Raw genomic sequence first — 27,971 nt, forward strand, 5'->3', positions numbered from 1 at the left:
CCAGATTTGGGTCACCCAGGTCTGTTTGGGCTGTCTGGGTTTTTTCTTTCCTGTGCCAGAAAACAAATCCACACAGACTATCCAGAGCTATATACCACCATGTCAAACCCACTCAGAAACTCAGTGGGATGAGGAGGAGCCTAGTCTGGGTAAGGTACTGGTGGCTTTCAATACCCCAGCAACAGACACACTCAGAGACAGAACCCCTGTCATCACTACAACCCAGTCAGTTTTTCACAGAGGAAACCCCACTGCCCTGGCCACAGGGACATGGTGAGCCATTTTCACAGCTGGAAGCTGATCTGCAGATTGGAAACCAAATAGCACCTTCTTCAGAAAGGCTTGGCCTTGCTTGAACCCACGGGGAGATCAGTGATAGATTTTCAACAGCACGATTGTTTACAACCAACTGCAGGGTGGGGATGCTCCTCAGTCCTTGATAGTCAGTGACCTCATTAGTGGTGCTTGACAGCTGCCAAGACAGCAAACCAGCAGGCTCCCTTTCCTGCTGAAGCAGGAAAAGGTTAATGGAGTGAAGAAAGGAAGAAATCTAGAATGACCCAAAAATCTCATCTTAACAATTGAGCTTTTTTCCTGTTTTCACCAAGGAGCAGCACTTTACAGACTGTGAGGAAAAAAAAAAAAGGCCTAAAGGCAGCAACAAACCCTTTGTGCCAGGGGGCAACTGAGGCTGACTGACACAAATTCATCCTGTTTCTCCAGAACTGCCCCACTGGCAGTACTCTTCTTGCCCAACTATGGATTACATCAGCTCAGCTGCTGCGAAGGTGGTATCACTTTCTCACAATAAGGAAAGCTGCTGAAGAGACAGTGATGACTCCTGGTGACTGATGTACCTTGTGTGTTAAAAGGAACTTAAGTGTGGCATGGGAAAACAACCAAATACCTGTTACAGGAACACCAGAATACCCACTGCCAATTCTCCTATGGCTGAAGACTTAAAAACAATGACACCTGACATCCAGGTGTGTTTACCTGCTCAGGTTGCTCTCCCTGCCCCTCCTCCGTTAGATTAACTTCTGGCTTAGAAGACAAAAATTACTAACCTGACTCTGCCATAACTAGACTCAGTTTGTTTAGAAATTTCCTACAAAAATGAAAAGTGGAAAACAATGCTTAATAATCGTCTGTTCATTTGTAATTGTAAAGCAAAAAAGGAACTAATACTTAAGGCATTCAATTTGCTGTACATTAGTCAGCTACACCAGCAGATGTACCTTATTTTACATTCCTACATGCTAATAGCTACTAAGAAAAAAAATGTAATTGAGAACAGATATATCCATATCTTTGGAAAAAAGTTATTTTACAGCAATTGTGCTATTTAATCCTGTGTCTTTAAACTAAGGTTCATTACCTGATGAAGTGCTCCTGCTGGTAGAATAATAGCATCACCAAGGAACTGAATAACTGTGCAGGTTTTTACTCCATATTCTTCAAAAAGTCTTTGGCGAAGTTTTTTGTTCACATACCAACTCTGATCACGGATTGGATCATGCTCTGGTAAAACTTCTAGGCCTTGCTCCTTTGCTATCTGCAAGTACAGAAAAGATCCCAGGTCATTTCCAAAAGAACTGAACCTTTTGCTGATAAATTTTAGGTATACCCAGCTTGGCAAGCAATGTCACTCAGTTCTCAATACCCGAACAAGAACTCTAGCTAGGGATTCAGAACAACCTCAAAGGATCTGGGAAGTCTCACTGAACTGAAGACATTTGCAGCACACCCACTCCAAAATGCAGAGCTTTAAAGAACTCAGCACAATAATCTAGTAATAAGCAACATGCTCTCTGTGTGACTTCTTTAATCCAGAAAATAAAATCTGAGCTCAGGAGTTGCTATGCTGCCAATTGCCCAGGCTTACAACCTTCAGTTTTGACACAGACATGCAACATCACTACCTTAGGTCAGGAAAATGCCACAGATAAAGCCAAGGGTTGTACAGTCCCGGGAGACCTGCTCCAGGTGACTCTGCTTGAGCACAGGGCTGGACAGAGGGACCTCAAGGGGCCCCTTCCAACCTCAACCATGCTGGGATAAGAAGCTGCTTTCCTACCACCCTATGAACATATTCGGAAAAAATGATGAACACATAAAAATACTTCCTGACATCAGTAAATGGAATTCCACAACCATTTCTCATCAAGTGAGCCACAGGGGAACATATATTACTCTAATCAACTGGTACTAAATCAATCCTAGTCACTAAAAAGAAAAAAGTGATTACACATAAAGAACACAGACCTAATCCACCTGTCATGAGTCAGGAAACAAATACCTTATTAAAAACATAGATTTTTTTTTTATTTTTTTTTTTTTACTTTTATTTATGAAATATATGTAATTATGTAATGCAGAGCTTGAAACTCTCCTTGAGTATTACCGTTCTAACAAGATACTGAGATTTTTTATCTTATCAGCAGCAGAACAGTCCCAATGCTTACCCATCAATTAATCTCCAATTCAGTATTTCCCAAATACCACTGCTCCTAAAATACCCAGTGGTACGTAATTCATTCGGGATAGCAGGGGAAACTGCGGTAGCAAATGACAAACTTCTTTACACAGCATCCTAAATGCTTCTGTTTTAAACCTGCTGCTCAAATAGTTTCACAGTTATCCACAACAGTTTCAGAAGTGCTCTGAGATAGGAAATGCTGAATACTCCCTTACGTCCACCTATTCCTTTGCATTCATGACTTCGTTCACAACTCTCTTTTTCAAACTGAAAAGCCACCATCTAATTTATGAGCATCTACGTTTTGAATGAACAAAAAAGTCTTGCTGTATAATTCACAATCTCCTGGAATTAGCTTTGTTTTATTTACCAGTGCTCATTTTTCCCCACAGTTCAGCCTGTCAAAGAGCAAATGTTTGAGTCACTGGAGGACAGATGCCCTGGTACAGAAACACTGCTTTATTGTCCAAGAGAATCGTCACTGCTGAATTTCTTAGGCTTTCCCTGCTCACAGAAGAGCCCCTGGCCTCAAGTTTGTCTACAGACCCCTTTGGTGCAGTCAGTGGAAACTCATCTGATCTCTCTCCACAGAAGAGGACAGTAAAGACTTCTCCTTGAGCAATCGCTTCAGTGATACTTTGGTATTTCTGCGTCAGCCATCAACGCCACCTCTGAGAACATGAAAATGTGCTAAAGACAAGGCACAGAAAACTGCTTCCAAGATGGCTATCCCTGAATTTAATGCCATTGAAGGATATTCATCCTAGGTAACAACCTGAAAGATTCTGATGTGGCTCTAACTTGTTCATCACATGCTGCTGAAGGATGATGCTGAAGGAAGTCTGCTGCCCTTGCAGAGGTTACCCCACTGCCCAGCCATGTTCCTTGAGCTGACTGATGTGACAGAGTTCTGGGAAAGATCGGTGGCCGCTGGGTGGTGAGGTCAGGGGATTTGGCATAGGACAATTCACCAAAAATTCAGCAGCAATAATACAATAATAATGGATCAGTGCCAGAAAAACCTCATCCGACAAATCTTTTGTGAGCAAGAGTAGATCTCCACGCCCTCCTGAGCCCTCTTAAAAATGAGTATGTGTGTTACATGTTTTATTTGCTGGTGGTGCAGCAGGTCAAGATAATTTATTTTATGTGCTGTAAAGGAAATAATTTTGCTTTCCTCCCTTCTCTAACATCGAGGTGGGGTTTGTGATTTTTGCCAGCCCCCTTTGATTTACCAACTACTTACGTTATATTTATAAATCATGTGTAATAAATCTAACCTTTTGCAGAAACTCTCTGATCTTGTCAGCATCTTTGCCAGCATAAATGTGCCATAAAGCACCAGGTAATTCACTTGAGTCTTTCAACCGCTTCCTTAAAAGGTCATCCAAATCTTCCTCCTCCAACTTCTTCAAAACTCCTAAGATTCAACAAAAATATTCTTTAAATGTGAGAAGGAGAAAAATTTTGAAACTAAATACCTTCTTTTCATATTTCTTGTGCAAGACTGAGCAGATAGAAGTTTGCTGAATACAACAGAAGCTACCAGGTGATCTTTCTGTTCAGTGTTTGTAACTCGTTACTAGAGCATGAATGCCACGGATACCTTAAAAATATTTAATTTTTAAATTTTTTCACATTTCCTGAATTTGACAGAACACAATCTCCTACCTGAAATAAACAAGCAGGGCTGGTACCAAAAAAATGGGAAGATGAAAAAGGTGTTTTCCTGCAGTCAGCACAAGCAGTGTTTAGCATGCTATTATTGCAGCCAGAGCTCTTCCAGGATGCTCAAGTTTGCTGCTATTAACTCAGTGCATACACAAGTGAAAACAAAGCAAATGAAAGGCAAACCTTACTGCAGCTCTATTAGTCACACCCAAAATCTACATTTGATGATTATGGAATAAGAGGACAAAAGAAAAAGGGAAAAGAAACAAAACTATTTCAGTGATTTAAACACTGTTTCACATAAGCAATAAACCTCCTAGAGATGACTAACATACACCAATTTAAGCTCTCCAGTGCTGAAAAATTACATTACAGCCCAAATTCAATAGAGTAAGCACAGTGCATCCAGAAGCAGCAGAATAAACAGACGGTTTGGCAAATACATCATCCTGACATAATCGTTAGAACGAGCACAGCTTCCAGAGGAAATCCTTCACCCTGCATTCCATTAGCTATGCCAGTCCCAGCACAGGAACACTGCATCAATTACACATAATGGCAAAAAAAGTGGAAAGAGTCTGAAATATCATTTCATAATTCATGAACTGCAGTGTATTTTATATAGAACTAATGTGCGTGCAAACCCTCGAAACAAAGAATCTCCCAGCTGTAAGCAAGTTCTTGTGGATCTCTTTCATCACCTTGCCAAGAACAGCATCAATTTTAGAAGGGGCAGAACATTCAGTCCATCCACACCTCTTACAGTGAGTGAGCTTCACGTTACCTGATTTGGAAAGTACTCCATTTCCTTTGGCTATGCCAACGTAAACAAGGATGTTCACGACATCAGAAACTTCGATATGGAGATTTGTGGTTCCTATGTCATGGTCTTTAGTAGCAGCCACACCTATGTTACAAGGTAACAGTTGTTTGTATTGCATATTAAAATCAGAACATGCAACAACGGGTAAGAAATTTCTGAAGCATACTCAGCATCACTGAGATACACAAATTAAAAACATGGTTTTGGTTCACCTGCTAAACAAGAAAACGTTACTTTTTAATAGAGTCCTTGAGATTCTCTCTTAGCCCAGGTACCTGTCCCTACACAGCATTTGTGTCAGAACAAAACATTTCAGCAGAACCATCGGAGACATTTCCTGACTGCTATGTTCCATTCCCCCTCAACCCTTCAGGCTGTTTAGGGCAGAATACAGGTACAATGAATACAAAAGGTTATCAAATCTGTCACTTTTGTATCTGTCTGTAAGCACAGTTCTTAATCAAAATAACCCCCAAGCAAAGAGGAAAAATAATTTTAGTTTTAAGAAGTGAAAATGAACATTCTTAAGTCAAAGGACATTCTGGAACTCTGAGCCTTAGAGCAGTGTTACCTTGGAGTGGCATTAATGATGCAGTTCTCAGACCCATGCCATTATCACTATTGTTAATATGCTTCTTTCACAGGACATTTGGAGAACTTTTAAAATCAAAGCCATCGTGTCACAAATTAGCACTCATTTCTTGTTTCTATTACAACTATTTGTAAAACAGAATTGAACAAAATTCTTTGCAAAAGAAGGAACAGATGGAAAGTGTCTGAGGGAACCAACCTTTTCTAAACAGGTTTTTGAGTGTACAGCACACAAAATAAATTAGGAGAAATATGAGGAGAATAATTTATGACCAGAATTATGAACACGATAATATTTCATGAGGTTTTGTGTCCCAGAGCATTACTAAAGACAAGTTCTAACACTGTAGAGAAGCAGCTAACCATTTATATGCTTCAGGAGAGTGTAATAGCATAAGAAAAGACAGAAAGAAATGGAGAAGCAGATAACCTCTCATGCCCCAGGAGCATGTACTGTTAATACCCAAGTCAGTCAGTATTTCCCTGCATTCAGTGAGCAACTATCCTTCAAGAAAGCTCAGCTTTCTATCAAGCATTGTAATGTGTGGTATTCTACAGGTGTATGGGAACAAGTAACTGCTGCACTTGTAGGGCAAACTCACCATATGCACTGCACAGTCTGGGTCCCAAATCTGGACGGACAAAAAATCCTGGCAGATGAGAAGCCAAGTTTAGTTTTCCTTCTGGACTACAATATTCAGGCAAGGGTAAACTTTTTAGTAAGTCATCATATCTGGAGGAGAAACGATGAATATAATTGAATTTGTGTCATTATGTAGAAAGAGAAAACAGAATAACATTAAGATTGACTTAAGAACATCTACTATTAAACTCAGAATACCTTGCTGGCATCATAGCCTTGAAATCTTCCCCAGAAGGCCAGTCTTTCAGTTTTAGTAGAGCTGTTTCTCCATTTTTTACTTTCTGCCGTTCTGTAAATAAATAGAAATAACTAAAAACTAATATACTGTAGGCGTTTTACTTTATTCAACTGATATATAAGAATTAACTCTAAACCTGCCAAGAATCAAAATTTCACGCGTAAAATAGGAGATGGTTGATTTCGAGACTCAAGAATGATACAAACCAAACTCAGCTAGTTAAGTAAGAAGGACATTTGCCTGGTTTCTCAGTAAGACCTAGCTAGTATAATAGTGCATCCTTAGCTCTGCAGACATGCAAAATTCAAGTGTCCACCATGTTCTCTGGAAACAAGATTACCTAGAACTTTCTTTTTAAAGTTTCTTAAAAGACTCAAGATCCATAAAGATAATTTTTAACTGCCGTTTCTAACACTGATCATCTTCAGAATCAATACCATAATACATTTTAAGGAACATACTCGAAACATCTTCAAAACCATCCCAGAACTCCTTGACATTGGTGTTTGAAATGATACTGTCCTTGCAATTCAAGATATCAGCTTGCTGGTTTCCAAAATCCAGACTGATTGACTCAGCTTTCCACAGGCTGAAGTTCATTTTCTTATGCATACCAGACACCAAAACAGGCTGTAAAAAGTAAAATAAAATAATTTTTTAAAATCATTACTTATCCTTTCCCAAGTAAACACATTCTTTAACTGAACTGGAATACAAATGTGTCTGGAACACACACAGAAGACCTTGGCCCTACTGAGCTGCTAGCACTTCCTCCAGGAACACTCATATCCAAAGGTGTCAACTCTTTTTGGAAACTGAAACTTCAAAACAGAAATGTGTTACTTATTATTAGTGGTTAATTCAAGTTTAACTACACAAGCTTCATCTATGGGCTGTACCTGACAAGCTTTTTTTGCCCCCCAGTTTCAAACAGAGTTAGGCATTTCTGTCCTTTAACACACAATTCCCCAAGCTCATGCTGAGGTCACTTCACTGACCAACCTGCTCAATACCTACCCTTCCTTGCTTCCAGCACTCTTTGAAGAGCTTCCAATTGTTGCTGTTTTTATGGTCTCTGAGCCACAGAACGTGCTTATCACAGATCCATGAATACTGGATATCACTGTACCGTTTACTGCAGTCATCCTGAATACATTTTTTATCATCCTTTGGCTCATCTTTTATTTCAGATTTTACATTTATCTTTGGTGCTCTATTTGGTGGAATCTTGTTTTCTACTACTGAAGCAATTATGTCGTCAAGAATGTTCGGCATAGTCCTTCCACTCTTGCCACTCTGTTAGAAAACAAATCTATGCTTAAAAAATGTAGAAGCAACTTAATGCAACTCCTTTTGAAACTGAGTAACATTTCTGATGTTTATCACTTAACACCATATATAAAATCAAATAAAATGTAAATGTGCGCATGTGCATATGAAGTTTTAACTATGAGTATTTAAAGCAATACACCTATCAGGCTGCTCTAACTACAGCATGACAAAACAGATTGATAGAGACTTTCAAATCCTGAGAGAAAAACTGTGCATCTTGTAAACACTTACTGCTGCTCCTGTAGAGTAAACTGGAGCAAAAGCAATGCCAGCATCTGTAGAACCCAGACGCAGTTTGCCTGCTGTTGTAGTTAACAGATCTCGTAAGGTTGAGCCCTGCTCATTGTTCTGGGATGCAGGAGGGGAGCTTTTACAGTTTGGGGATTCCAAATTATCCTGGTCCTTCTCTTCCTTCGATTGTTTTCCAGACGGACATTCTTTGTTCTCTAAAATAAAAATAATCATTGCAAATTTACACTGTTGTTACCACAATGCACACACAGAACAGTACCAGTATCCTGCATTTCCTAGTGGTGGTAACAGACTGTGCAGCACTAGTGCTTTATTCACCTGGGAACACACCAGAGGATGAACTACATCCTTCAAAACACAGTCAAACACTATGACCAAGTAAAGGCCTTCCTCAGCATCTCAGACATGCAGCCGAGTGAGTCCCTGTCCCAAGTGAGAGATGCTGTAGCTGGAAATACTCCCACAGCACACACATATTCATTCCACTGGTGGATCTTCTGGTGACTGATTCTGATTCTGATGCCACCAGGGAAAGGCACTGCAGTTTGAAGGTTGGAACCCATAGAGAAAAGAACACTGTCTTTTCTTTTTGTGAACAGCAAATGGTGTTGTTTTTTTTTAATTAATTCAATTACATACCAGGAGTGCCCCCAAAGTAATGGACATGATATGAAGATTTCAAAGATATACCTTTCTTTTCTTCTCTGGCTTTTTGCTCTGCAAGATCAGCCAACCAATGCAGTGGGGACTGGGATTCAGGTGGTGTTAACTTGCTGTCTGTGCTCACATCACTCCTTGGACTTGTGTTACCATTTGTCTCGGACTTTTGAGGAATATTCTGCTGTTGAGACTCAGGCATGCACAGAGAAATTTTATTACTGTGGTTAAGGACATTCTGCAAAACCTGTAAAGAACAAATTTATTTTTAACTACATAGCTTCACTTTAATGTATTTCAAAGACATGGCCAGCATTTAACCACCACATATGCAAACTAAAATGCAACTGGTACTATTTAAATACAAAAATCCACCAGGATCAAAACACTTGAACAAGATGCAATATAAACACACATTTTAGACTCACCTGAGACACACCATTCATCGCAGGGAGCTTGGCAGCTTGTGTGCTCTGCTTTGTGGTGCACTGACAATGGGATTTCATTTCAAATTTTTCTCTAATGTTGTGCATAGCATCTAAAAGATCTGTCAAAACTAGAAGACAATTAAGAAGAAAAACATCAGTAGCTGTCAATCAATTCTGTGACCCTCTTTACAACACACACACACTGATGTTCTGAACTATTAAAAATGCTGAATTTACCATTTGAAACTACTCTAAGATGACTGCCCAGTTTATCTTTAAGCTTGTGCAGAGACACGTTCAATCAAGTAACAGCACACTCCTCTTCTGAATAAGGTAACTTTCACTCTGCATGCCCATTGCATGGTACCCATTAGGCAAGCCATTAATTATTTGCTCCTCATTGTTCAATGGGTATTCACTGCTTCCTTTAATAAAACCATCAGCTACAAACTGAAGTGAGCCACGTCTTGACAAAAAAATTAGTATGTGACCATATAAATGAAGGCTGTTTGGTAATGGGTATGCACAGAAGAATAAAACTGAGGTTAAGTAGGCAGTCTTCACTGTGCTGTTTCCAGATGAGTGGTTCACTTTCACAATTTAAAATTAAAACCAGTTTCAGTCTAGAACCTGTTCTGGGGAATGTCACAATCTGAATTTGCTATGGAATCTACCCAACCTTCATTTCTACCTGAACTAACATGCAACAACCCATAGAATAATGGCTGGTTCTGTATTTTCAGATGAAAATAACCTGGGAATTCACTTAGTATGTTTAAGAGCACATCAGTTTTCTATTTTCTGGTCTGTATAGATGCCGGCAGAAATTCTGTGCTAACAACCACTACACCACACCTAACAGCACTGCTTCAGAGAACATACTTGGTTGTAAGCAGAATTCTGAATCTAGCTGGTTTTATGATTCCTGCTTAGTTTTTCAATTATCACGAGCTCCTTCACTGTATTTTGCTCAATCATCTGAACCAAAACCTTTCTTTTCTTTTTTTGGGTGTAGGACAGACAACAGCGAAAAACAAATCCCCAGAAATCTGTTGCCTCAGTGGTACTACTTAAAAATTTTATTTTAACAGCTAAGGTCAGATTTATTAAGTACATTCTGATTGTTTTATTCTGCTCTGAAAAGGTACAAATCCATCACAAGAAAGACCCTCAATTTTTTCACTGCCTGTCCTCAAAACCCCTTTATGTATCTGTCAGCACACTCCTCTTACTCTCATTATCATCTGTGCTCAGTGCTGGTAACTGCCCAGAACCACTCACCTTCTTGCAATGATGTAACTCAATTCCCAGGTTTTTAAATGGAAAATGACAAGTTTCAAGAAACAACTCTAGCCCCCCTTCACAGAAGGACCTGGGAAAAAAATACCTTCTGCTTGTTCACATATGGTCTTACCAGAGCCTGGAATAATCTGTGTTGGCATCAGGTGCTTGTGATCATGAGGCTGTCCCTTCACACACTTCATCCAGGCATACAACTCCTTATCTGCAAAATAGCATTGCCAATGTTTTACTTCACTTATGTTGCACACAGACGGAGCTGAGGTCTTTCAGACTGGTTTTGGTTAGAAATATTTCTCTGCACAAACTAAGTCTTCTGTCCAGGTATCCTGCGTGACAAGGACTTGACTTGCATACAACAGCTACTTTTCACAATAAGGAAAAGAGAGTTTTAACAATACTGAAATCTGAAATAGCTGCATCTGTAACACAGGCCCTTGCCAATTACCTCCAAATTTCAAAGTATATTCCCTTTATCACATTTAGTTGAGTTACCAATTTAACATAGGCTGAAATCCTTTACAGTTGCCATTAAGGCCATGAGCCTCCCTTGATGAATCCTGCCATGGAAAAGAGACACAATTAGGCCGTGATTGCATGGTTCATCTAATTTGACACAATCCATGCTTCAACTGCAAGTGTGTGGTTTCAACCAGAGCTGGTCAGACAAGCCAAAAAGACGAACTTCTAACCAAATCATCTGTCTGATTCAGCCTACCTACCTTGCCGCTACACCCATGTTACTGATGGCACAAAGGAGAGGGAAGTTGCATCACAGATTTACATCACGTGAAAGCAACCATGAAACCCTAAGTCTGTATGTACTGGCTGAAAATCATTTGTGCCAGAAGAGAGGGCCTAACTGGTAGGAGAGAGAGGCTTTCTATGAAGATTAAGGAAGACTGTCCCAAAATCTGTGGTGTAAAGAAAAGACACAAGAAGAATGAGAGTAAAAAACGTCTGGCCAAGCAACTGGTCACCAACCTGCTATGTGATTTGGGGCAGAAAAGGCAATTTCTCTCTCAATCCCTGGTCTTGTGTCCTATCCACTAAACTGCTAATTTTAAGACATCTTTCCAAGCCTTTTACCAGTTTGCTCAGCTCTGGCAATTTAAACTAAGGAACACACCAAGAGAAGCATTTAACACGCTTAAGGCATTTTTTCTATACTGTAGTAGGTGTACAATGTACCAAATGTTCTTTCAGATAAATACTGGATTTATAAACTATTTTGTAATTTTTGTAGCGCCTAAAATATCTAAATATCCAACTGGTCACGAACATAAATCAAGGTAACAAAACAGCATGTATCTACTTAATCTATTTTCTCACTGAAATGTCATAACATGGCATTCCACTTGATGGTGCCATGAACTGTCTGAAGATAACAATGATTGTATATTCATTCACTGATGTAGTAAAGTAATAAGAGAAGTCATTGGTAAGTATCTGAATCTGGAATATTTAGAGCTCTAACATTCCTGCTGAAGCAGGGAAAAACCAGGGGATTCTCTGTTACATTCAGCAACTGTAAAAACAACTACCAGTTCCAGGAAAAATGGTGTAATATAAAGTCCTATTATATAGATGGGTGGGTGGTTCTGAACATTTTTTAAGAAAGTGCCAAAGAAGCAACACAGTTCACATGAATCCCACAGCATCATGAGAAATTAAGCCGCAGCGAGGGAAGCTGTCGTACCTCTGCTTTCACACATAAAATTGCAATCAACAGAAAGGAGAAAGTCCTCCCTGTTAGAAAACTGAAGAGAAGCCTCCTTCTTTATACTGCTTTTTCAAACTTCTAAGACATTTTACTAAAACTTTCCTGGCTGGTTAACACACACTATAAAAAGCCTCTGACTGCATGTTCCCACCAGGGTAAATAATGTTCGGCATACATCCCAAGCCACGTCAGATGGATGCACACACGTGTGCGCACACAGACTTCAGCCAGTGAAGAGCTGCTGAAGCAGCTTCCAGCACTAAAGCACTAGCAACTGTTCTCAGAGTGGGAAAATACTGACATTAGCTCCCTAAAAACTTCAGTGTAGAAGGCTTGTCACCACAAGCCAGGGACAAAGCGGATGAGAGTCTCCATTTGGCAAAGCTTTGCCACCTAATAGTTAACCGTTCTTTTACTAACGATTCACATCTGGGACATTACGCGGCTATGACAAACATGGAACTGCTTTTCTAAACAGCATTATCCTGGAATCAGCTCCTGGCACAGCGTCTGACCGCAGAACTGTGCCAGGGCACAGTGCCTGCCTCCCAGGGAAGGCAGTGCATTCCACCAAGCAGCCTGCACACCAGTGTCACAGCCAAGGGCTCAAAGCCCAAATCAATCCTCCAAGCCATTCCTCCTTTCAACTGCAACCCAGTTGGGTCACCCAGAAATCAGAGGTTTGCAAGTCAGTCCTGTTACACTTCCTACAGACTAAAGTAGACATTTCCATTAGAGCAGAGGATAAACCACGTGTATCTGTAGGCTTATGGACTGTGAAACTTTTATTAACATTCATTTTAAATACTACCTGAAGTATTTTTCTCCATCTCTTTTTTATAACAAAACTATAAAACAGGATGTTTAAGTCAGTATGACAAGCCACTTCTGAAGGGAGGACTCCAGAAAGCATTCAAATCAAGGCAAGTCTTAACAGCAATGAGTTACCATAAAGAGGGAAGTGTGACTGAGCACCAGTCTCACAACTGAAGAACAAGATTTAACCTTGAGGGCCAAGGCACAAGCAATCCACAACAATCCACACAAAAAGACTGAAACGTGGACAAAGAGCTAAAATAGCCCCCACAGCAGTTGCTTTCTGAATGACTGATTCTACATCTACTGACAAAAAAGGAGGTGAAAAAGATCAAGAGAAACCAATATACACAAGCAGCAATTTAACACTTTACAGAAAGACAGTTATAGTGGATCAGCAGCTCTGCAACAAATGAGAATAAACAGCCTATACAATACTCTAGTTCATAAAGAACTGACCTCTAGAACTTTTCCTTTCCTTTGCTTTGTAACAATCTAGGCAGACCACAAATCCACATTTTTGGCAGACCCAATGAATGTTAAATAATGTGGCTTCACATGCATCACACATCTCACGGACTCCTCTCACTGCTCTCTTCCATGCAATTTTGGCTGAAATACAAAATAAGCAGAATAAAAGGACTGAAATTTAAATGCAAAGCACAGAATGAATAGTCTTTATAGATGAAGCATTCATAAGTTTCCCCTCAGACACAACTGGGTTTTGGGGGAGGAAAGTGATCCTCCATAAACAGGCCATCAACATCTACCCCCTTAGTTCCATTACACAGCATCCCCCTTCAATGCTACTATCAACACATTATAAAGAAATAAAGCATTCAGAAAACATAGACTGAAGTCATACAGAAAAAGTATTGCTGCAAGTATGAAGAACTTTTTTAACACATACTTTTAACCCCATGCACTTAAGAGAGCTGGGTTTTTCACCTGGCTGCCCATGGGACATGCTTGATCTCAAGGGCAGCCAAACCAGTGAGCTGGACAGTTGAAGCTGGCAGGAGGGGAGGGAGCTGCCTGTTCCGGAGAGCTGGCTAGTAGTACATGTTTTCTGCCCCACTTCCTCCTCACACAGCCTGGAATTAGCAGAGCCACCAGCCTGTGCCCATCTGCTGTGGGCCAGAAGGACGGATGGTGGCGTTGGTGGGGAGAAGGTAGGTGACAGTGTCAGCACACGCTCTGCAGGGCCCACGCTGCTCCGCTCTTCTCTTTGTTTTGGGAAGGAGACACAGAAACACACCATTTGTTGGCAGCAGTCAGTACCTGGCTCACCACAGGCCTTGGCTGGGAGCTGGCTGCTCTGGCTGGAGAGCTGGAGGCCAAGCTGGGAATGGAGACTGCTCCAAACCCAACAGCAGCCTGGCCCCGGCCCCTGCCCAGCACAGCCACCAGCACAGGGAGGGGATTGGGCTGGTCCTTCCCAGCATGCCTTCTTACCAAACAGCCTAGGAAAATCCAACTGCCAGGGGAAGAGAGCTATGCAAAAGGAAGCAATGGCCACCCAAGAAAAACTGCAGAACGCTTGAGAGCTTTGAGAGTTCCTTACCGTCTTTTTTCACCCAGGACATGGCTGTTTTCTCAGACGTTACCAACTGACAAAATTTATCCCCTATGATATCTAGAATGTATTTAGAAGTTTCTAGGTCCAGTTCATCATCTTCATAGTTTTCATGTGTCCATAAACTCAGTGCTTCATCATCATATTGATCAGGAGAGGAGAAACCATCTATCCTAACCACTCCATTCTTACTAAAAGATAACCTAAAAATGAAAACAGATAGTTTAACTGCATGTATTATACTCTGTGACTTCTCCAGTTTACTTGCTACTTTACCTTGCTGCTTAAATCGTACAACACAAAAGTTTTCTTTTTACCTTATCATGCTACAATATTTTTTAATTTTTAAATAAATCCTACTGATGAAAATAGTTTTGAAATTACCAATAAGCAAGCATGAAAACAAACTAACCTTTTAGGAACTTTTTTGCATTCCATTCACTCATCATTCTCTCTTCTAGCATTTATTACTCCTTTAAAATTGCAGACAGAAAAATTCTTTTTTTTCTTTTTAATTTTGGTCAAAGTTTGGTTCCACCTACTCCTCACTTTCAATTTTCAGAATGTCTGTGACAGCAGTCACTGACTTATATTTTATAGATTTTTGTATCCTACTGCTCTCATACTGAGAAAACATGAGTTCAAACACTAAACTTATATTTTTCTAGGCAGAACAAATCACTAACAGAAGATAACATTTTTGTATCCACTAAGCTGTGACCTTTAAAAGGCTTTCCTGTTACCCTACCCAGTACTGTTCCACTAACTGGCTATACTTAGCCTATTTTTAAGCAGTAACAATTAATTATTCCATCTATCCAAAACAGGGTAAGTCATTACACAGATGTGATTGTAACAGTTAAGGAATTTATGCCAGCAAAACAGTCCTGAATTTAGAAGTACCAAAAATTACATTTAGATATGTATTCAAACGAACAAGATGAAACTATCAACTTTCAGCTACAACAACTTCCAACAGAATTGTAAACTTCTTTTGCAATTCAAGCCCTACTATCTAAACACAATGAAATTGCGTTCAATTACAATGAAAGTAATTAAATAGCTTTAAATTTTACCACAATATAATCAAAACATTCCAAGTTTTTAAATTCTATACTGGTTTTTTTAAATGCTGGCAAACCTTTATGTTCTCTCCTTTATAGAGCAAAAAAAACCAACCAAAATTCCAACTTCGCCACATTAGGAAGCAAATATTCTTACAGAGAAGGCATTCACAGTCCAACCTTGAAATGACTCCTACAGATCTACCGAGTCTTGTAACTAAAGAGCCATTACAAAAAAATTAAACCCCATTTAGGGAACAGTTTATTGTCGAAAACAAGTTGGATTAGTATTGACAGCACAGTCCATACACAAATTGAAGCTGTTTTACCCTTTCTTGGTGCTTCCTGCACCCACGTGCACTACACTGCACCCCAGGAAATTTTCTTCCTTTTCAGTTTTCCTTGATGAGCTGCTAATTGTGAAAAAGGAGGTCACAACTCTTCTCTGTCCTCAGAAAACTCCGAGCAACATTCCCACCACATACTGGCATAAGAACAATTACGAATAAGTGCAACTCTGCGGTTGTACAACTTGTCCATAAAAACTGAAGCTTGCCTTTTGAAAATCCCACTTCAAATGTCAGACACCTGTGAAATGGTGATGTGCTGTTTTTTCTGCTTGCCTAAGGTACATCAGGCAGATGTTCTGATGTCTTTGCTATAAAGCTTTAAACAGCGATGAAGTCAATCCACAAAAGAAATACAAATGTAAATACTGTTAAATTAGATGCTGTCTTTTATCAAGTTGACTGACTGAGCCAGAAAAAGAAGAAGAAGAAGAAGAAAAAGAAGAAAAAGAAGAAAAAGAAGACATACTTTCAAGTATGCCAGTCCTTTGTCAGTATTATTCTTAAAAGCTGAAGCACCACATTACCAGGAAACTATTCGTACTTACCGCCGAAAGTAGTAAAATCTACAAAACACTGGTGAGTGAGTTGGTTCTTCTCCCTTCTTACTTCTTATTAACCTACATTCTCTGCATTTTTGCAAATTTGGTCCTATTTCAGAACAAGAATCATCCTGCAAAAAGGACTCTCCCGTTTGCTTCAGCTTCTTTACTTTGCGCCAATCTTTTAACACTGAGCGAGGTATACCAGCTGCAAAAGTAAGGAGATTTTCAGATGAGGCACTGGCACTGCTTACTCACAGATCACAGTCAAGATAGTCAGCGTCCAACTTTTTTTCAGGTACATTTGTTACCTGAATAACATATTTCATTTTTATTTCCACTTGCCTGCCTGTCAGCATTGAAGCTAAAAAAGCAAAGGTACCAATTAAACTTACACAGGGCAGGAGCACAGTTAAATACCTGCTAAGCTCCCAAGACACTACATTTTCCTCTATATTAGGTGTATCATTCAACAGGTATTCTACTATAACCATCTCCAGAATCTCATTCTGACAAAAAAAGCAAAGACACACAATACTGCATGAAAGTTAAGCAGGAACTCTGTTTCAAGTGAAGGTTTAGGCAAAAAAGGCCACAATTTAACGATTAAAAGCAGAGCTTATAAAAACTTACCCAAAAGCAAACTCCAACTCCCTCAAAACTTATTTTTTGAAGGTTACAAATATGACTACAGAATAGCAGCTATATTCACAGAATCCATCTACACTCCGTCTGGTTTGTTGGCTTTGCAAGGCTGAGCAATGTAATTCTATTTTCAATACTGAAGTCAGCAGATCTGACACCAAGTAACATGAGGAGCAAGTCTATTGGGTAACAAGTGCAATTTTCACATACAGGTTTTGAAACTGAACCCTGTTGTTACTTAACCAAGCTTTCATTTTAAGGAGTCTTAAAAGTGGCACCACTCTTATCTGCAGACAGAGAAGTATCTGTCATTTCATTTCATCTAGCACTACTCTTGAAAGTTCATGTCCTGTAAACAGAGATCTGATGTAGGATGATAAAGGGGTCAGGGTGCTAACTGTGGACTTGGTACCTGGGCTCAGATTGGTATGTTGCCAGAGATGACTTGAACAAACTTTGCAAGTGACAGACTGCCTATGCCTCAGTTCAAGGCCTAGAAACCACACTCCATACTCATCCAAGGCATGACAGTAACTGGATTAAAACCAGGAGTAGAAAAGGCCCAAGTACAGGTTTACTACTCCAGACCAGTGTTTTCTGCCCTGGAAGCAGAGATCTCGGGTGTCATCTAGGAGCTGCTATACTTCAAGCTCTATGGGTAGGCACACTTGGAAGACCCCCAGCACTTGCAGGGCTGTGAAATGCCTTGCTTTGCAGGAGGGAGCCTCACAGCCTGGAGCTCTGAGCACTCTGGCTAGCGCACGAGCTCCCGGGGCTTTCCAAAACGGCACCAGGACAAAGCACTCTTCAACCCTGGCAGAATCCACATACCACCCATGCTGCAAAACCACCACCGAGCCCCAGATCCTGAAGCACAAGTTAGTTTTTACCTCCAGCCACCTACAGAGAACCCAGGCAGCTGTTCCAAGGGAACATCATCTTTCCTGAAAGCTCCTCAAGGTTGACTATGATTTTGTGTAAAACTTTGTGGAAAGTTCTTTTTGAAAGAAAAATCTCTGACCAGCTCTCTTGCAGAAATTTACCACTAAAAATGTTTTGCAACAATACAAAGGTCATAAACACATAACATGTTAAGTGTAAGCATTTACAGTTTACTTTAAGAAGTGAAGCTGAGAAAGATTTTACAGGCATGTTTGCCTTGATCTTCCCTTTACTTGAGGCAGAAAGAAAAAGTAATACTATTAGCACTGGACCAAATATCCAGAGTACTTTAGATGGACTACAACACTTCCAGCACACAGCAGAATTCAGCCATCAAGTGCTCTCAGATACCAGAAGAGTAACTTTATACACCAGACAGTGAAAAGCCACAGAATGTAATTACAGGCAGAATTGCTCATTTTCTTGCTACCTGTACTTAAAAATTCTTACAAGAAGTAATTTAATGGTAGACTCTCTCATACTTAACCAGACCAAAGACAAAGAAGAGTCCTTGGAAAAGAATAAATTGGGATAAAAAATAAGGCAAGTTTTTAAATCAAATCCCTTATGTTGGCAGACCAGTTTCTCTTCTCAGATTAATCTAGTTACAATCTGCTACATGTTACAGTATTACATTTAAATTGAATTTTTTATTTCCCTAGATTTTTTCATTCCTTAAACAAGAGGGATGTTAACACCATGTAGTACACATGCTAGTTAGGAGTGTGAAATGATTCTCCCTTAAACCTTTCATTAAATTAACCAAATCATAACTGAGTGGCAGCAGGCTCTCAAGGAACTGCCTCTGGCTTTCTGATCAAAGAATGAATTAGAGTTCAACAACAGAGAAACTTTCCCTCCAGCAGTGCTCTAAAAATAAATGCATTAGATCTTAAAACAAAAAAAACCCCAAACATATATATATATATAGCTCAATATAAGTGGCACAACTATATGCACCAGCCTGCTCAATTCTGATGGACAGCATAAACCAGTTTGTTTACTGCTTATTTTTAGGCCAAGAACCAGTTTGTTAACACAGATATACAAAACGGTCTGTATCTTACACCAGGATATTTCAAATGGCTTCAAGACAGATAAATCTGGACCTACTCATTTACACAGGCATGCTTTTTAGCTCTTTTCCCAGCTATCGTGCATGACAAACCCTCCAGGATTAACAGTGTTGGACTTCACACTCCTCTGTGCCTTCCAAATCAGATTAATATACTCACTGCTGTTACTGCCGCTCTGTAACTTCAGCTTGCTTTTTTCTTTGGCGCTCCTGCTAAGAACACCATTTGGTTTCACTTCTTCCTCGGTATCACCCTTTTTTTTCTGCAAATCATTTTGTTTCTTTTTGTAAGTTGGCTTGGGCTGCCGTTTAGTCCTTTGCTCTGACTTGCTCTCACTTTCATCAGAGTCACCACTTTCAGAGCCAGACTCGTAAGTTCGTTTTCCTTTTCTCCTTGGGTGCTTATCTTCCTTCACAAACTTATCTGCCAAGATTTTGCTATCTATGTTATTTTGCAAATCATTTGATGTAGAAGCTATTAAATTGACAGTACACGGCTTAATAATTTCTGAAACACTGTTCCCTGAATTCTCTTTTTTATTAGTGTTTTTATCTTCCTCTGAATGCCTTGTTAGCCAAGCCTTTTTCAGTTTAGTGTGGTAGTTTGGCTGACTCGTCTGGGAAGTCTGCCCACTGCCTACAGAGTTCGCTTTGTTTATTGTATTACAGACGATAGCACTGTCTAGGGAGAGAGAGGTTGAAAATGTCTGATTTTTCACAGAGTTGGACTCGGTCTCAGTGGTGTTACTACTTTTAAACTGAGCTGCAGCCAACGCTGCCTTGTGCTTCTTCAAATGGACAAAGTCGGTAGAGGTGGAGAATCCCGAGCTGGGCTGAGCAGCGCTGCCTGTGCTGCCAACAGCGGATGCAACCGGAGCTGAAGTGCTGACCTTGCACTCCTGGGGCTGCGCTGCCGCCTGGCCGGCCGCTCTCGGGGCCGCGCACTCCAGCGGCGCGCAGGATACTGCGCTCGACACTGAGTAGGTCACTTCAGAGCTCCCGCGGCTCGACACGCTGGTCGTCGTTGCTGCTGATGCGGTGACATCCGTTTTGGTGCTGCAGATGATAGTTGTGGTAGGGGTGACAGCACGAGGAATGCTGCCTTGCGAGACAGCTGGAAATTTCTTTTCATACTGTGTGCGAGCACTGTCTGAGTTCATATTTGGCAGGATGACTCTTCCAGTCTCCCTGGCTTCCGCTGTTTTCAGGCAATCTGCTTGATTTGTCACAGCTGAAGATCTCTCACTAACTCGATCTTTGGAAGCAGACTGCATTACTGGTACATTCTCGTATTTTGTGCTAGAAGGAGGACGCACAATAACAGATGCTGTAGCGGACTGCGACTTTCCACTCATTCTTTCACTGTGCCAATCTACTTTTTCATTATTTGGGGCATTATTAGACTTCCACATTTCTGATAAATTCTGCTCAGAAGTGCCCTTGTAAACAGTCTGGGCTTCCTTGGGCTCAGGTACTAAAGTTGGCGGTTTCTGCAACTCCTGTATTTTGCCACCACCAGCATTAACTGGTTGAACGGGGGTTAGAGTTGGAGGTGAAAGGCTGCTATAGCTGCTCTCCTTCTTCTCCAGGCTCTGGTGCACAGGAGGGTGAAACACAGGGGCCCTATGCAAGGCAGGCATACTCCGGAGTGTATTTGAAGATGAGACTGACAACTGAGTAGGGCTCCTGCTGTCACTTCTGAAAGAATTTACAGAGTGAGACTGCACCGACTGTGGAAGCTGCTCGGGTATCTTGCTTGTAGAGCCTTCGCTCTCTGGTTGGTGCTTAATTAAAGGTGGAGGTTTTGAAAGGGAAGAAATGTAGGAGGGGAGAGCCTGGGGACTAGCTGCTGTTGAAGGACAATTAGCTTGCTTATCAACATATGCACCTGAAGCTTCCTTTGATGGGTACGATCTTGGTGGTTCATTTACTACACTGTTAGACAGGGTAGTGAAATAGTTACTCTGTGGCAAACTCTGCGGAACTGAATGTTTCATTTTATACAGTTCTGACACAGAACGTTCAGCGTCTTTGTCGTATTTTACTGAATGGCTTTTGGGACTTGAAGATAAGGATGTTACCCTGGAGTAGTTCTCTCTCTCTCCCTCCAGTGCCTTTATTTTAGCTGTAAAAGGAGCAACTTCAATACTTTCTTGGAGTATCCGTCTGTGTTCTTCTTTGTATTTGCTCAGTCTTTCCCCAGTCTCCTGTGGTGGCCTTGGCAGCTGGTTCAACATTGGATCTGCATAATGTCTGTGCATATGGCTCTCCTTTGCTGCCTGTGTTCTGCTCTGCTCTAGCTCACTCTTCACTGGCGCAGTGGTAACAGAACGCAAAGGGTCAACAAACGTTTTTCTCTCCAGTTCTCTGTTTGAAGAAAGGTTAAGCAAACACAGGTTAGTCTGAATGTAGTACAACGTGCTAGACGGAAGACCTTTCTTCCCGTGCCCTGAACAAAGTTATCTATTAACACAAAATAAACTTTTCTCTATATTAAGTACAATTTCCAGAAATCTTCGAATGATTCATGAACTCAAGTACCACTCCTAGTCAAGAAGGCAACACACTGACAAGCCTGTGTCCCCCACAGGCAACCACGTCTACAAATAAACTAAAAGGAAGCTAAAAGGCAACATCACTTGCTGAAATGTACCCCCTCACACAGAGATCAACAGCAAACTTACTCTTTGCGATGGTCTACAATACTTTTGGACAATGGTGGGCTGGAATGCGTAGCCAGTTTAAGAGGCCGAAGGGGATCTGCGCTGGACGGTCGCACAGGAATGTGACTCAGTAAACCAAGGCTGTCAGCTGAGGTCACTGGGGTGGGCTGGTGTAACCAGGGGCTGGGAGTATTCTGTTGACACCAACCAAAACAAAAAATAAAATCAGATTTCAAAATAATCACGGGACCACAAGGGTCACTCTACCAAGTCCTATCAATGATCCAAGTGAAGTAATGTATTTCAGTATCAAATCATAGACAGTAAATAAAATTTAACATTTAAAGTCACTTTTTTGATCAACTGAAACACAACTGTACTTCCTCTGGACTTCCAGTATACAAAACAGTTTACACATTTCAGAAGCATTCTTAGAACCATTTAATTTTCAAGTACTCAAGATGAGCAGTTAATTCTAGAACAGCATCTCAAGCTCATCAAAATTAACAAACCGAAGACAACCTGACAACACCTAAATTCTGTTACTAGTAAGAAGACCATTACCTCTTCAAAGAATTGCAAGAAGTATTTCTTTAAAAATACAAATATGGCTTGGTATTTCTGGAAGCAATTTTATCTCCAGCTTTATGACAAATCTCTATAAAAGGGATATAAGTATCTCTTTCCTGGTTTGTTCCTCTCCTGCCCCAACCAAATGATTTAAGTATGATAATCCTTATCAATCTGCTTTATTTAGCCAGGCACTTTTATTTGGCATCATCATCATCATCACACTATGAAACCCATAAATGTACACACCTGCCATACTGTGAAGCATGGCAAACACATAGGCCAAATTTATGCTGTGTATCTAAACATTTTAAAGGTGGGCCTCCTCGTTTAGACACACTGGTAAGTCTTCATCTATGGAACTACTGTTTAATCTACTACTTTGTTCATTTTCTGTTTTCTTATCCTCTCTGAAACTTGTGTAACAGCCTGCAGAAAAGAGCAGGAGCAGCACTCTCTCTGCTCCTGCCCTCTCTCTCTCTCCTCCGCCTTAGGAGACCTGCTTATGAGAAGCGCACGCAGTGGAGTGGAAAGGCAGGACACCTGTTCAAGTGGGGCTCAAGTGCCGGGGACAAGCCAAGAGTGAGCTTTCCTGCACACCCCAAAGCCTTGCGGTGCTGATCCATCCCTACCTTCTTCCTCTCCCTATGCTCCTCAGCAGTCCATCCCCATCCTTCTCCCCAGACCCGGCAACTCCAGTTGGGAACTACTGCAGCAGAACGGGAGCCAAGAGCTCTCGTGACACATGCACACAGAATAGATCTGCAGGTGCTACAAATCTGAAGTTCTGATTTCTGTGTTTTTGAATATTTAAAGCAGCCACCTGGGTTTGTGCTCACAGTGTTAGTGTGCACGCTTCCTAGGCCAGGAGTTCCCACGCTGTGGTGAGTTCCCACGAACAGCCTGTAAGCTGTATTAAAGTATTATGCAAAGAAGGCCCGTCACCTTCTCCCTAGAGGAGCTGGGGAACATCTGCCTGAGCACCAAGCATTGCTCAAACAGCTTCGTGACTCCACCTGCAACCATCTACTGCCCAGCCCAAACACGGGAGCTGCCACAGCCACCCAAGGACAGTAAGAGAAGGTGGGCTTGGGGCACACTTCCTTCAGTTCAGAGACATAGCTCAGCTCTGAGCCAAGGGTGGATGCTGCTGCTGCTCTTACAGCCGAAACACAGATCCCTTTCTGTGATTGTGGCATCCATACAAACCGACCGTGGAAACACCCACTCTGGGTTTCTAAGATCTATTTAAAAAAGGCCTCCAGTGCGAGAGCCAGAAGACAAGTCACCACAAGACAATTGCCACATATCAACATAATTAAAAAGCTACGTGCCTCAGTATGCAGAGATGCATATTTCAGGCAGCCAAAGTGAAAACAATGTCTATCCTAAGTTCTTTAAAATGGACGCCCGTATGGGGTGGAGCAGGCAGCAACACGAAAAGATAAACCCACCTATCGTTTTCTCTTAGGCTTTTCTTCACTGCTACATTTTGATTTTATCACATTTTCGATCAAACTCACTTCATATTACAAGGCCAACTCAAACTGACTGTTTTGGGTAAGACTTAGCCACAATGGTTTGGCTTTTCTCAAGCACGAGTCTGGGGACGAATAGCCGTCCCCATGATGAAAAAGAAAAGAAAGAAAAAAAAAAAAAAATCTTTCTAACCATTCAGAATGCCAAGCTTTGACACAAAGGCTTACAATTTGGCAGAAGGACCACTGTCAGTGACACGCCTTTTGTGGTCCCTGTGAAAATCTGCCCAAATTAGGCCAAGTTGAAAGCCTTGAAAGATCACTATGCACATGCTCAGTGGAGGTTTGATTGAAGCTGGCAGTAAAGCTCTCCGAAGTTTCTGTCTGCACTACACATGCTTCATCTTACACTATTCCTCTGAGATGCCTGCAATGAGCATGCCATATCCCCAAGCCTGCAGGAGCTGCGAAAACTTTTCCTGTAATTGCCACGTCTGCCTGCCAAACCCCACCGCCGCACAGGGCGCTAGGCTGAAAAACACAGACCATTTCTTCTGAGACTTCAGTGGTTACACGCAGCACACAGACAGAGGAATCACCCTGACTTGAATACAGAGGAGTAGAAAGCAGATGGCAAGGCAGGGATGTGTGTCAACAGGAACAGAAGGGGAGAAAACGATACGCCAAGAAAGGGTACACAGATAGGTGTAAAGACAAGAGAAATGGGTGTATAGTGCATGAAACACTTATAAATGCAAGAGCATTTCTCTTCAGAACTTCCCACTGGATTTAGTACTCCTTCCTTCTCAGTCTTTCACCATTATTGAGTGAACACGCACAAAATTTCACTATGAAGGCAACTGTCCCACCTCTCCTAATATTTCACTTACACAATGGTACACAGTTTGAGGCAGCAAATATTTATCCTGTGAACTTGAGTTCCCAAACCAGCTGGCTGACCTCATTTTTAGTCATAAACTAAAACCAAACATTTCATTTTTCTTTAGAATTCTTAGGAAATCAAGGTCCGGAAAAACTCCCTACGCACATCCACCATGAGACAGTGGTTACTGCTGTAGTTCCATTCCTAGTTCTCTGCCTACTTAAAAACCCCACCAGCACAGTATACTCAGTGTGACACAAACTACCACATCTGTACCTAGGAAATCACTGCTGGGAAACACCAGGCCCAGCTAAATAAGTCATTAAGAAAGGATCTCAACTTACCCTTCTCAAGGAAGCCTCTGCGTTAACAGGAGTTTCTGGGTGGACCCATTTGGAGGAGGGCAGACCGAGTCCTGAGTAAGCATGTGTTCCATTTGGATACTGCCAAATAATTGGATAAAGCCCTAGCTGATTATAGGAAGCAGAAGGATGAGCTTGTCCGAGAAGATGTGGAGACTGGTGTTGTAACATCTGTTGCTGCTGCTGGTGTGCTAATGCCAAATGGCTTAAGCTGCTAGCATGAGCAGTCTCTAGTCGCGGGTGGGCACCCAGCAGGGAGGCAGCAGGCACTCCGGGCAACACTGCGGGAAGTAGATGAGGGTGATGAACAGAATGGTGAGATGCGCTACTAAGGGGGTGAGTGTTAATAGCGGACAAGGGAGCCTGAGCTGAAGACCCAGCGAGCAGATGGGATGAACCAGTTAATGCAGGATGATGAGCGTTTGGATTTAAACAGGTTCGGTGGGATGAGGAATGCAGAGGATAATTATGCTGATGCAAGTAAGGTGAAATGTGATTAGTTCCTGTTTCTTGTCCAATCAGACTGGGGTCCCTGTATACTGTGAAATGTTCATTCTTGTCAATGATAAGAGGACTCTTAGTAGCTTCTAGAGCACTAACTCTAGCTGGAACTGGATGAAAACTAGACCTAGGCAAATCATGATCAGTTTTATTGGCTGACCTTGTTAATCCAGTAGCATGACTGTTTTGGGAACTAACCTTAGACTTCACAGTATCAGAAGATTGGGTGAATTTAGGCTTAACATCAGGTGACTTTGTTTTAGGATGATCAACTGAAGCACTAGATTTTGACTTCACAGAATCGGGGACTGGACTTTGTTTACGCAGTTTACTCTCTTCTGCTACAGAAGCTACATTTAACGAAGACATAAATGAGCCATACTGCACTTTTTCAGAATTTAAGTGTTCATTTACTGGTAATGTTTTTACAACCCCAGGTTGTATCAAATCCGTTTTACCAACACTGCTAACCCAACCTTGATCAGCTTCCTGTTTCCTTGCTTCAAGGAAATTTGCATTTGTAAATTGCTGCTTTAAATCACTGCTGTGAGATTCTATTTTCTGAACTGCTTGCAAACCAAAGGTACTTGCAGCATTATCCTGGTTCTCCTTTTCAGAGTTGTTTTTATTAGTAACGTCAACAACACATTTCGGAGTAGGTGGTCTGGGTAAAAACTGCTCATTCTTTAACTCCACAGTATGATGTTTTTCTGCATTACACTCTTGAACATGTGAATCCTTGGCATTCTGCTCATGAAGTGTTGGCTGCTCTGCTGCATGGAGTGAAGATTTTTCCTGCTGATCCAAGACTGACGACTTCAGTCTTTCAGTCTCTTCATGGTTTTTATCCTGCTGTACTTCATCCCATGGAGACCGTCTATCTGTTAGTGTCTGTTCTACTCCCTCAGTAGTTTGGGATTTTCTTTCTTCTCCATTTATCTTTGAAGAGTTCTTGCTTTTTAACTCATTTTCTGAATTTTGCTCTGAGGATGAATCTGTTAATCTTTTATTTGAAATTTCCGAGTCACTGCTCTCAGAATAATCTGAGATATTGTCTGTCCGCAGTCTCTTCATATTTAATTTTTTTTCATCCTCTTCAGGTTTTCTTCTTTTACTAAGAAAGTGTTTATTTTTGGTTTTGGGGTTTTCTGTAAAAGATAAAAACATGTCTATCACATTTTCAGTCTAATACAGTTTTAGGAAGCTCTCCCTCCCCCCTTCCATTAACCGTTTTTACCTCCTCGACCTATATAATCATATCTTTCATCTTTCATCTTCTCTTCATCAGGCATGCTGCTGTCAGAGCCTTTCCTCTTATTTGGCCGAATATTCCTCTGTTGCTGGTGCTGGTGAGAATTCTGTTTTGGTGCTGCAGTTTGGGAATTCATTGCTGGTCTGGGACTATTTGCTTGTGCACGTGTATAATGACCCTAAAAATAATTTTTTATTAATGGACTTAAATGCAATGTTAATTAGTATCTTTAAACATGTATTTTTAACATTCGCAATATATGAAAATACATAGGTAAAAAGATAAATGTATCTACGTGAACTGTGTTGCTGTTCTGGTTGGAACGAGACCGCCGGCGTGAAGTGATGCCAATATTTTCACCTTTCAACAAAGAGTGAACAACATCATCTAGAAAGGTCATCTGAACCATAGAAGGATCAACATTCTGGGGTTCTAACACCTGGTTTATGTAGAAAAAAAAAAAGAAAAAAGAGAAGAGAGAAAATAACAATCCACAGATGTTCAGACAATGCCCAATCTGTATTTTCTATATCAGTGTTCACCAGTCTACTTTATGTGCCGAAGACTAATCAGAGAAAAGCCTACTTAATCCTGACAAGCAGAACTGACATATGACACAACAAATGCTGGGAACAGTGTCAAACCAAAGCAAATGTGTCTTTACGTGTCACTGCAAAAATAATTTTTTTAAAAAGCAAAGAATAACCCAGCACCCGTTCCTTCCCCCTCCACTGACCTGCAAATTTGAGATTTAACGAGCTATTCATAGAATAACCCCTACATAGTAATTACAACATACAAGTATTTTATAAGATTAATTTAATATACTATAAATTATACTGCAGAAGCACATTACAGTACTGCTTTCTACAGAAGCAAAACTGCTGCAAGAAGAGAACCAAAGTGACTGGAAAGACGAACTCTAAAACTGCTGAGTGTTACTAGTGAGAAATATTTCATAAAGTAGGAAATGCTAACCAGATCGTCAAAGAATATGGCACAAAGTGAAAAAAGTAACATTTGGGGAATATTAACTTGAGCAAATTAAGGGGAAGAATTTGAGTAATAGACTAGTCTTAAATTTTTATTGTCACACACGGTTTTGTCAGTCATTTCAAG

The 27,971-nt window shown here is 40.9% G+C and overlaps 1 protein-coding gene across 5 annotated transcripts in view; it reads right to left on the reverse strand.

Moving 5' to 3' along the window:
• JMJD1C (jumonji domain containing 1C) overlaps window positions 1–27,971 on the reverse strand; it is a 159,038-nt gene that overhangs the window by 5,277 nt on the left and 125,790 nt on the right. For 2 of the 5 annotated variants that reach the window (XM_042033379.1, XM_042033382.1), the window contains 19 exons: window positions 27,148–27,291; window positions 26,838–27,030; window positions 25,082–26,769; window positions 21,828–22,000; window positions 19,304–21,510; window positions 16,488–16,689; window positions 14,517–14,731; window positions 13,412–13,564; window positions 10,529–10,618; window positions 9,115–9,242; window positions 8,720–8,933; window positions 8,009–8,223; window positions 7,463–7,741; window positions 6,907–7,075; window positions 6,406–6,496; window positions 6,167–6,297; window positions 4,935–5,057; window positions 3,760–3,899; window positions 1,379–1,555 (listed from right to left, as the gene is read on the reverse strand). In XM_042033379.1, the coding sequence (XP_041889313.1) occupies window positions 1,379–1,555; window positions 3,760–3,899; window positions 4,935–5,057; window positions 6,167–6,297; window positions 6,406–6,496; window positions 6,907–7,075; window positions 7,463–7,741; window positions 8,009–8,223; window positions 8,720–8,933; window positions 9,115–9,242; window positions 10,529–10,618; window positions 13,412–13,564; window positions 14,517–14,731; window positions 16,488–16,689; window positions 19,304–21,510; window positions 21,828–22,000; window positions 25,082–26,769; window positions 26,838–27,030; window positions 27,148–27,291 (6,732 nt within the window). Of the gene's footprint in view, window positions 1–1,378; window positions 1,556–3,759; window positions 3,900–4,934; window positions 5,058–6,166; window positions 6,298–6,405; window positions 6,497–6,906; window positions 7,076–7,462; window positions 7,742–8,008; window positions 8,224–8,719; window positions 8,934–9,114; window positions 9,243–10,528; window positions 10,619–13,411; window positions 13,565–14,516; window positions 14,732–16,487; window positions 16,690–19,303; window positions 21,511–21,827; window positions 22,001–25,081; window positions 26,770–26,837; window positions 27,031–27,147; window positions 27,292–27,971 lie in introns of those variants that run through there. The other 3 variants (XM_042033383.1, XM_042033381.1, XM_042033384.1) reach the window with 3 other exon arrangements.

The sequence above is a fragment of the Corvus kubaryi genome, unplaced genomic scaffold (genome assembly GCF_017639235.1).
Source record: "Corvus kubaryi isolate FWS band 111438036 unplaced genomic scaffold, C.kubaryi_AGA036_p1.0 37357, whole genome shotgun sequence".
Taxonomy (NCBI): domain Eukaryota; kingdom Metazoa; phylum Chordata; class Aves; order Passeriformes; family Corvidae; genus Corvus; species Corvus kubaryi.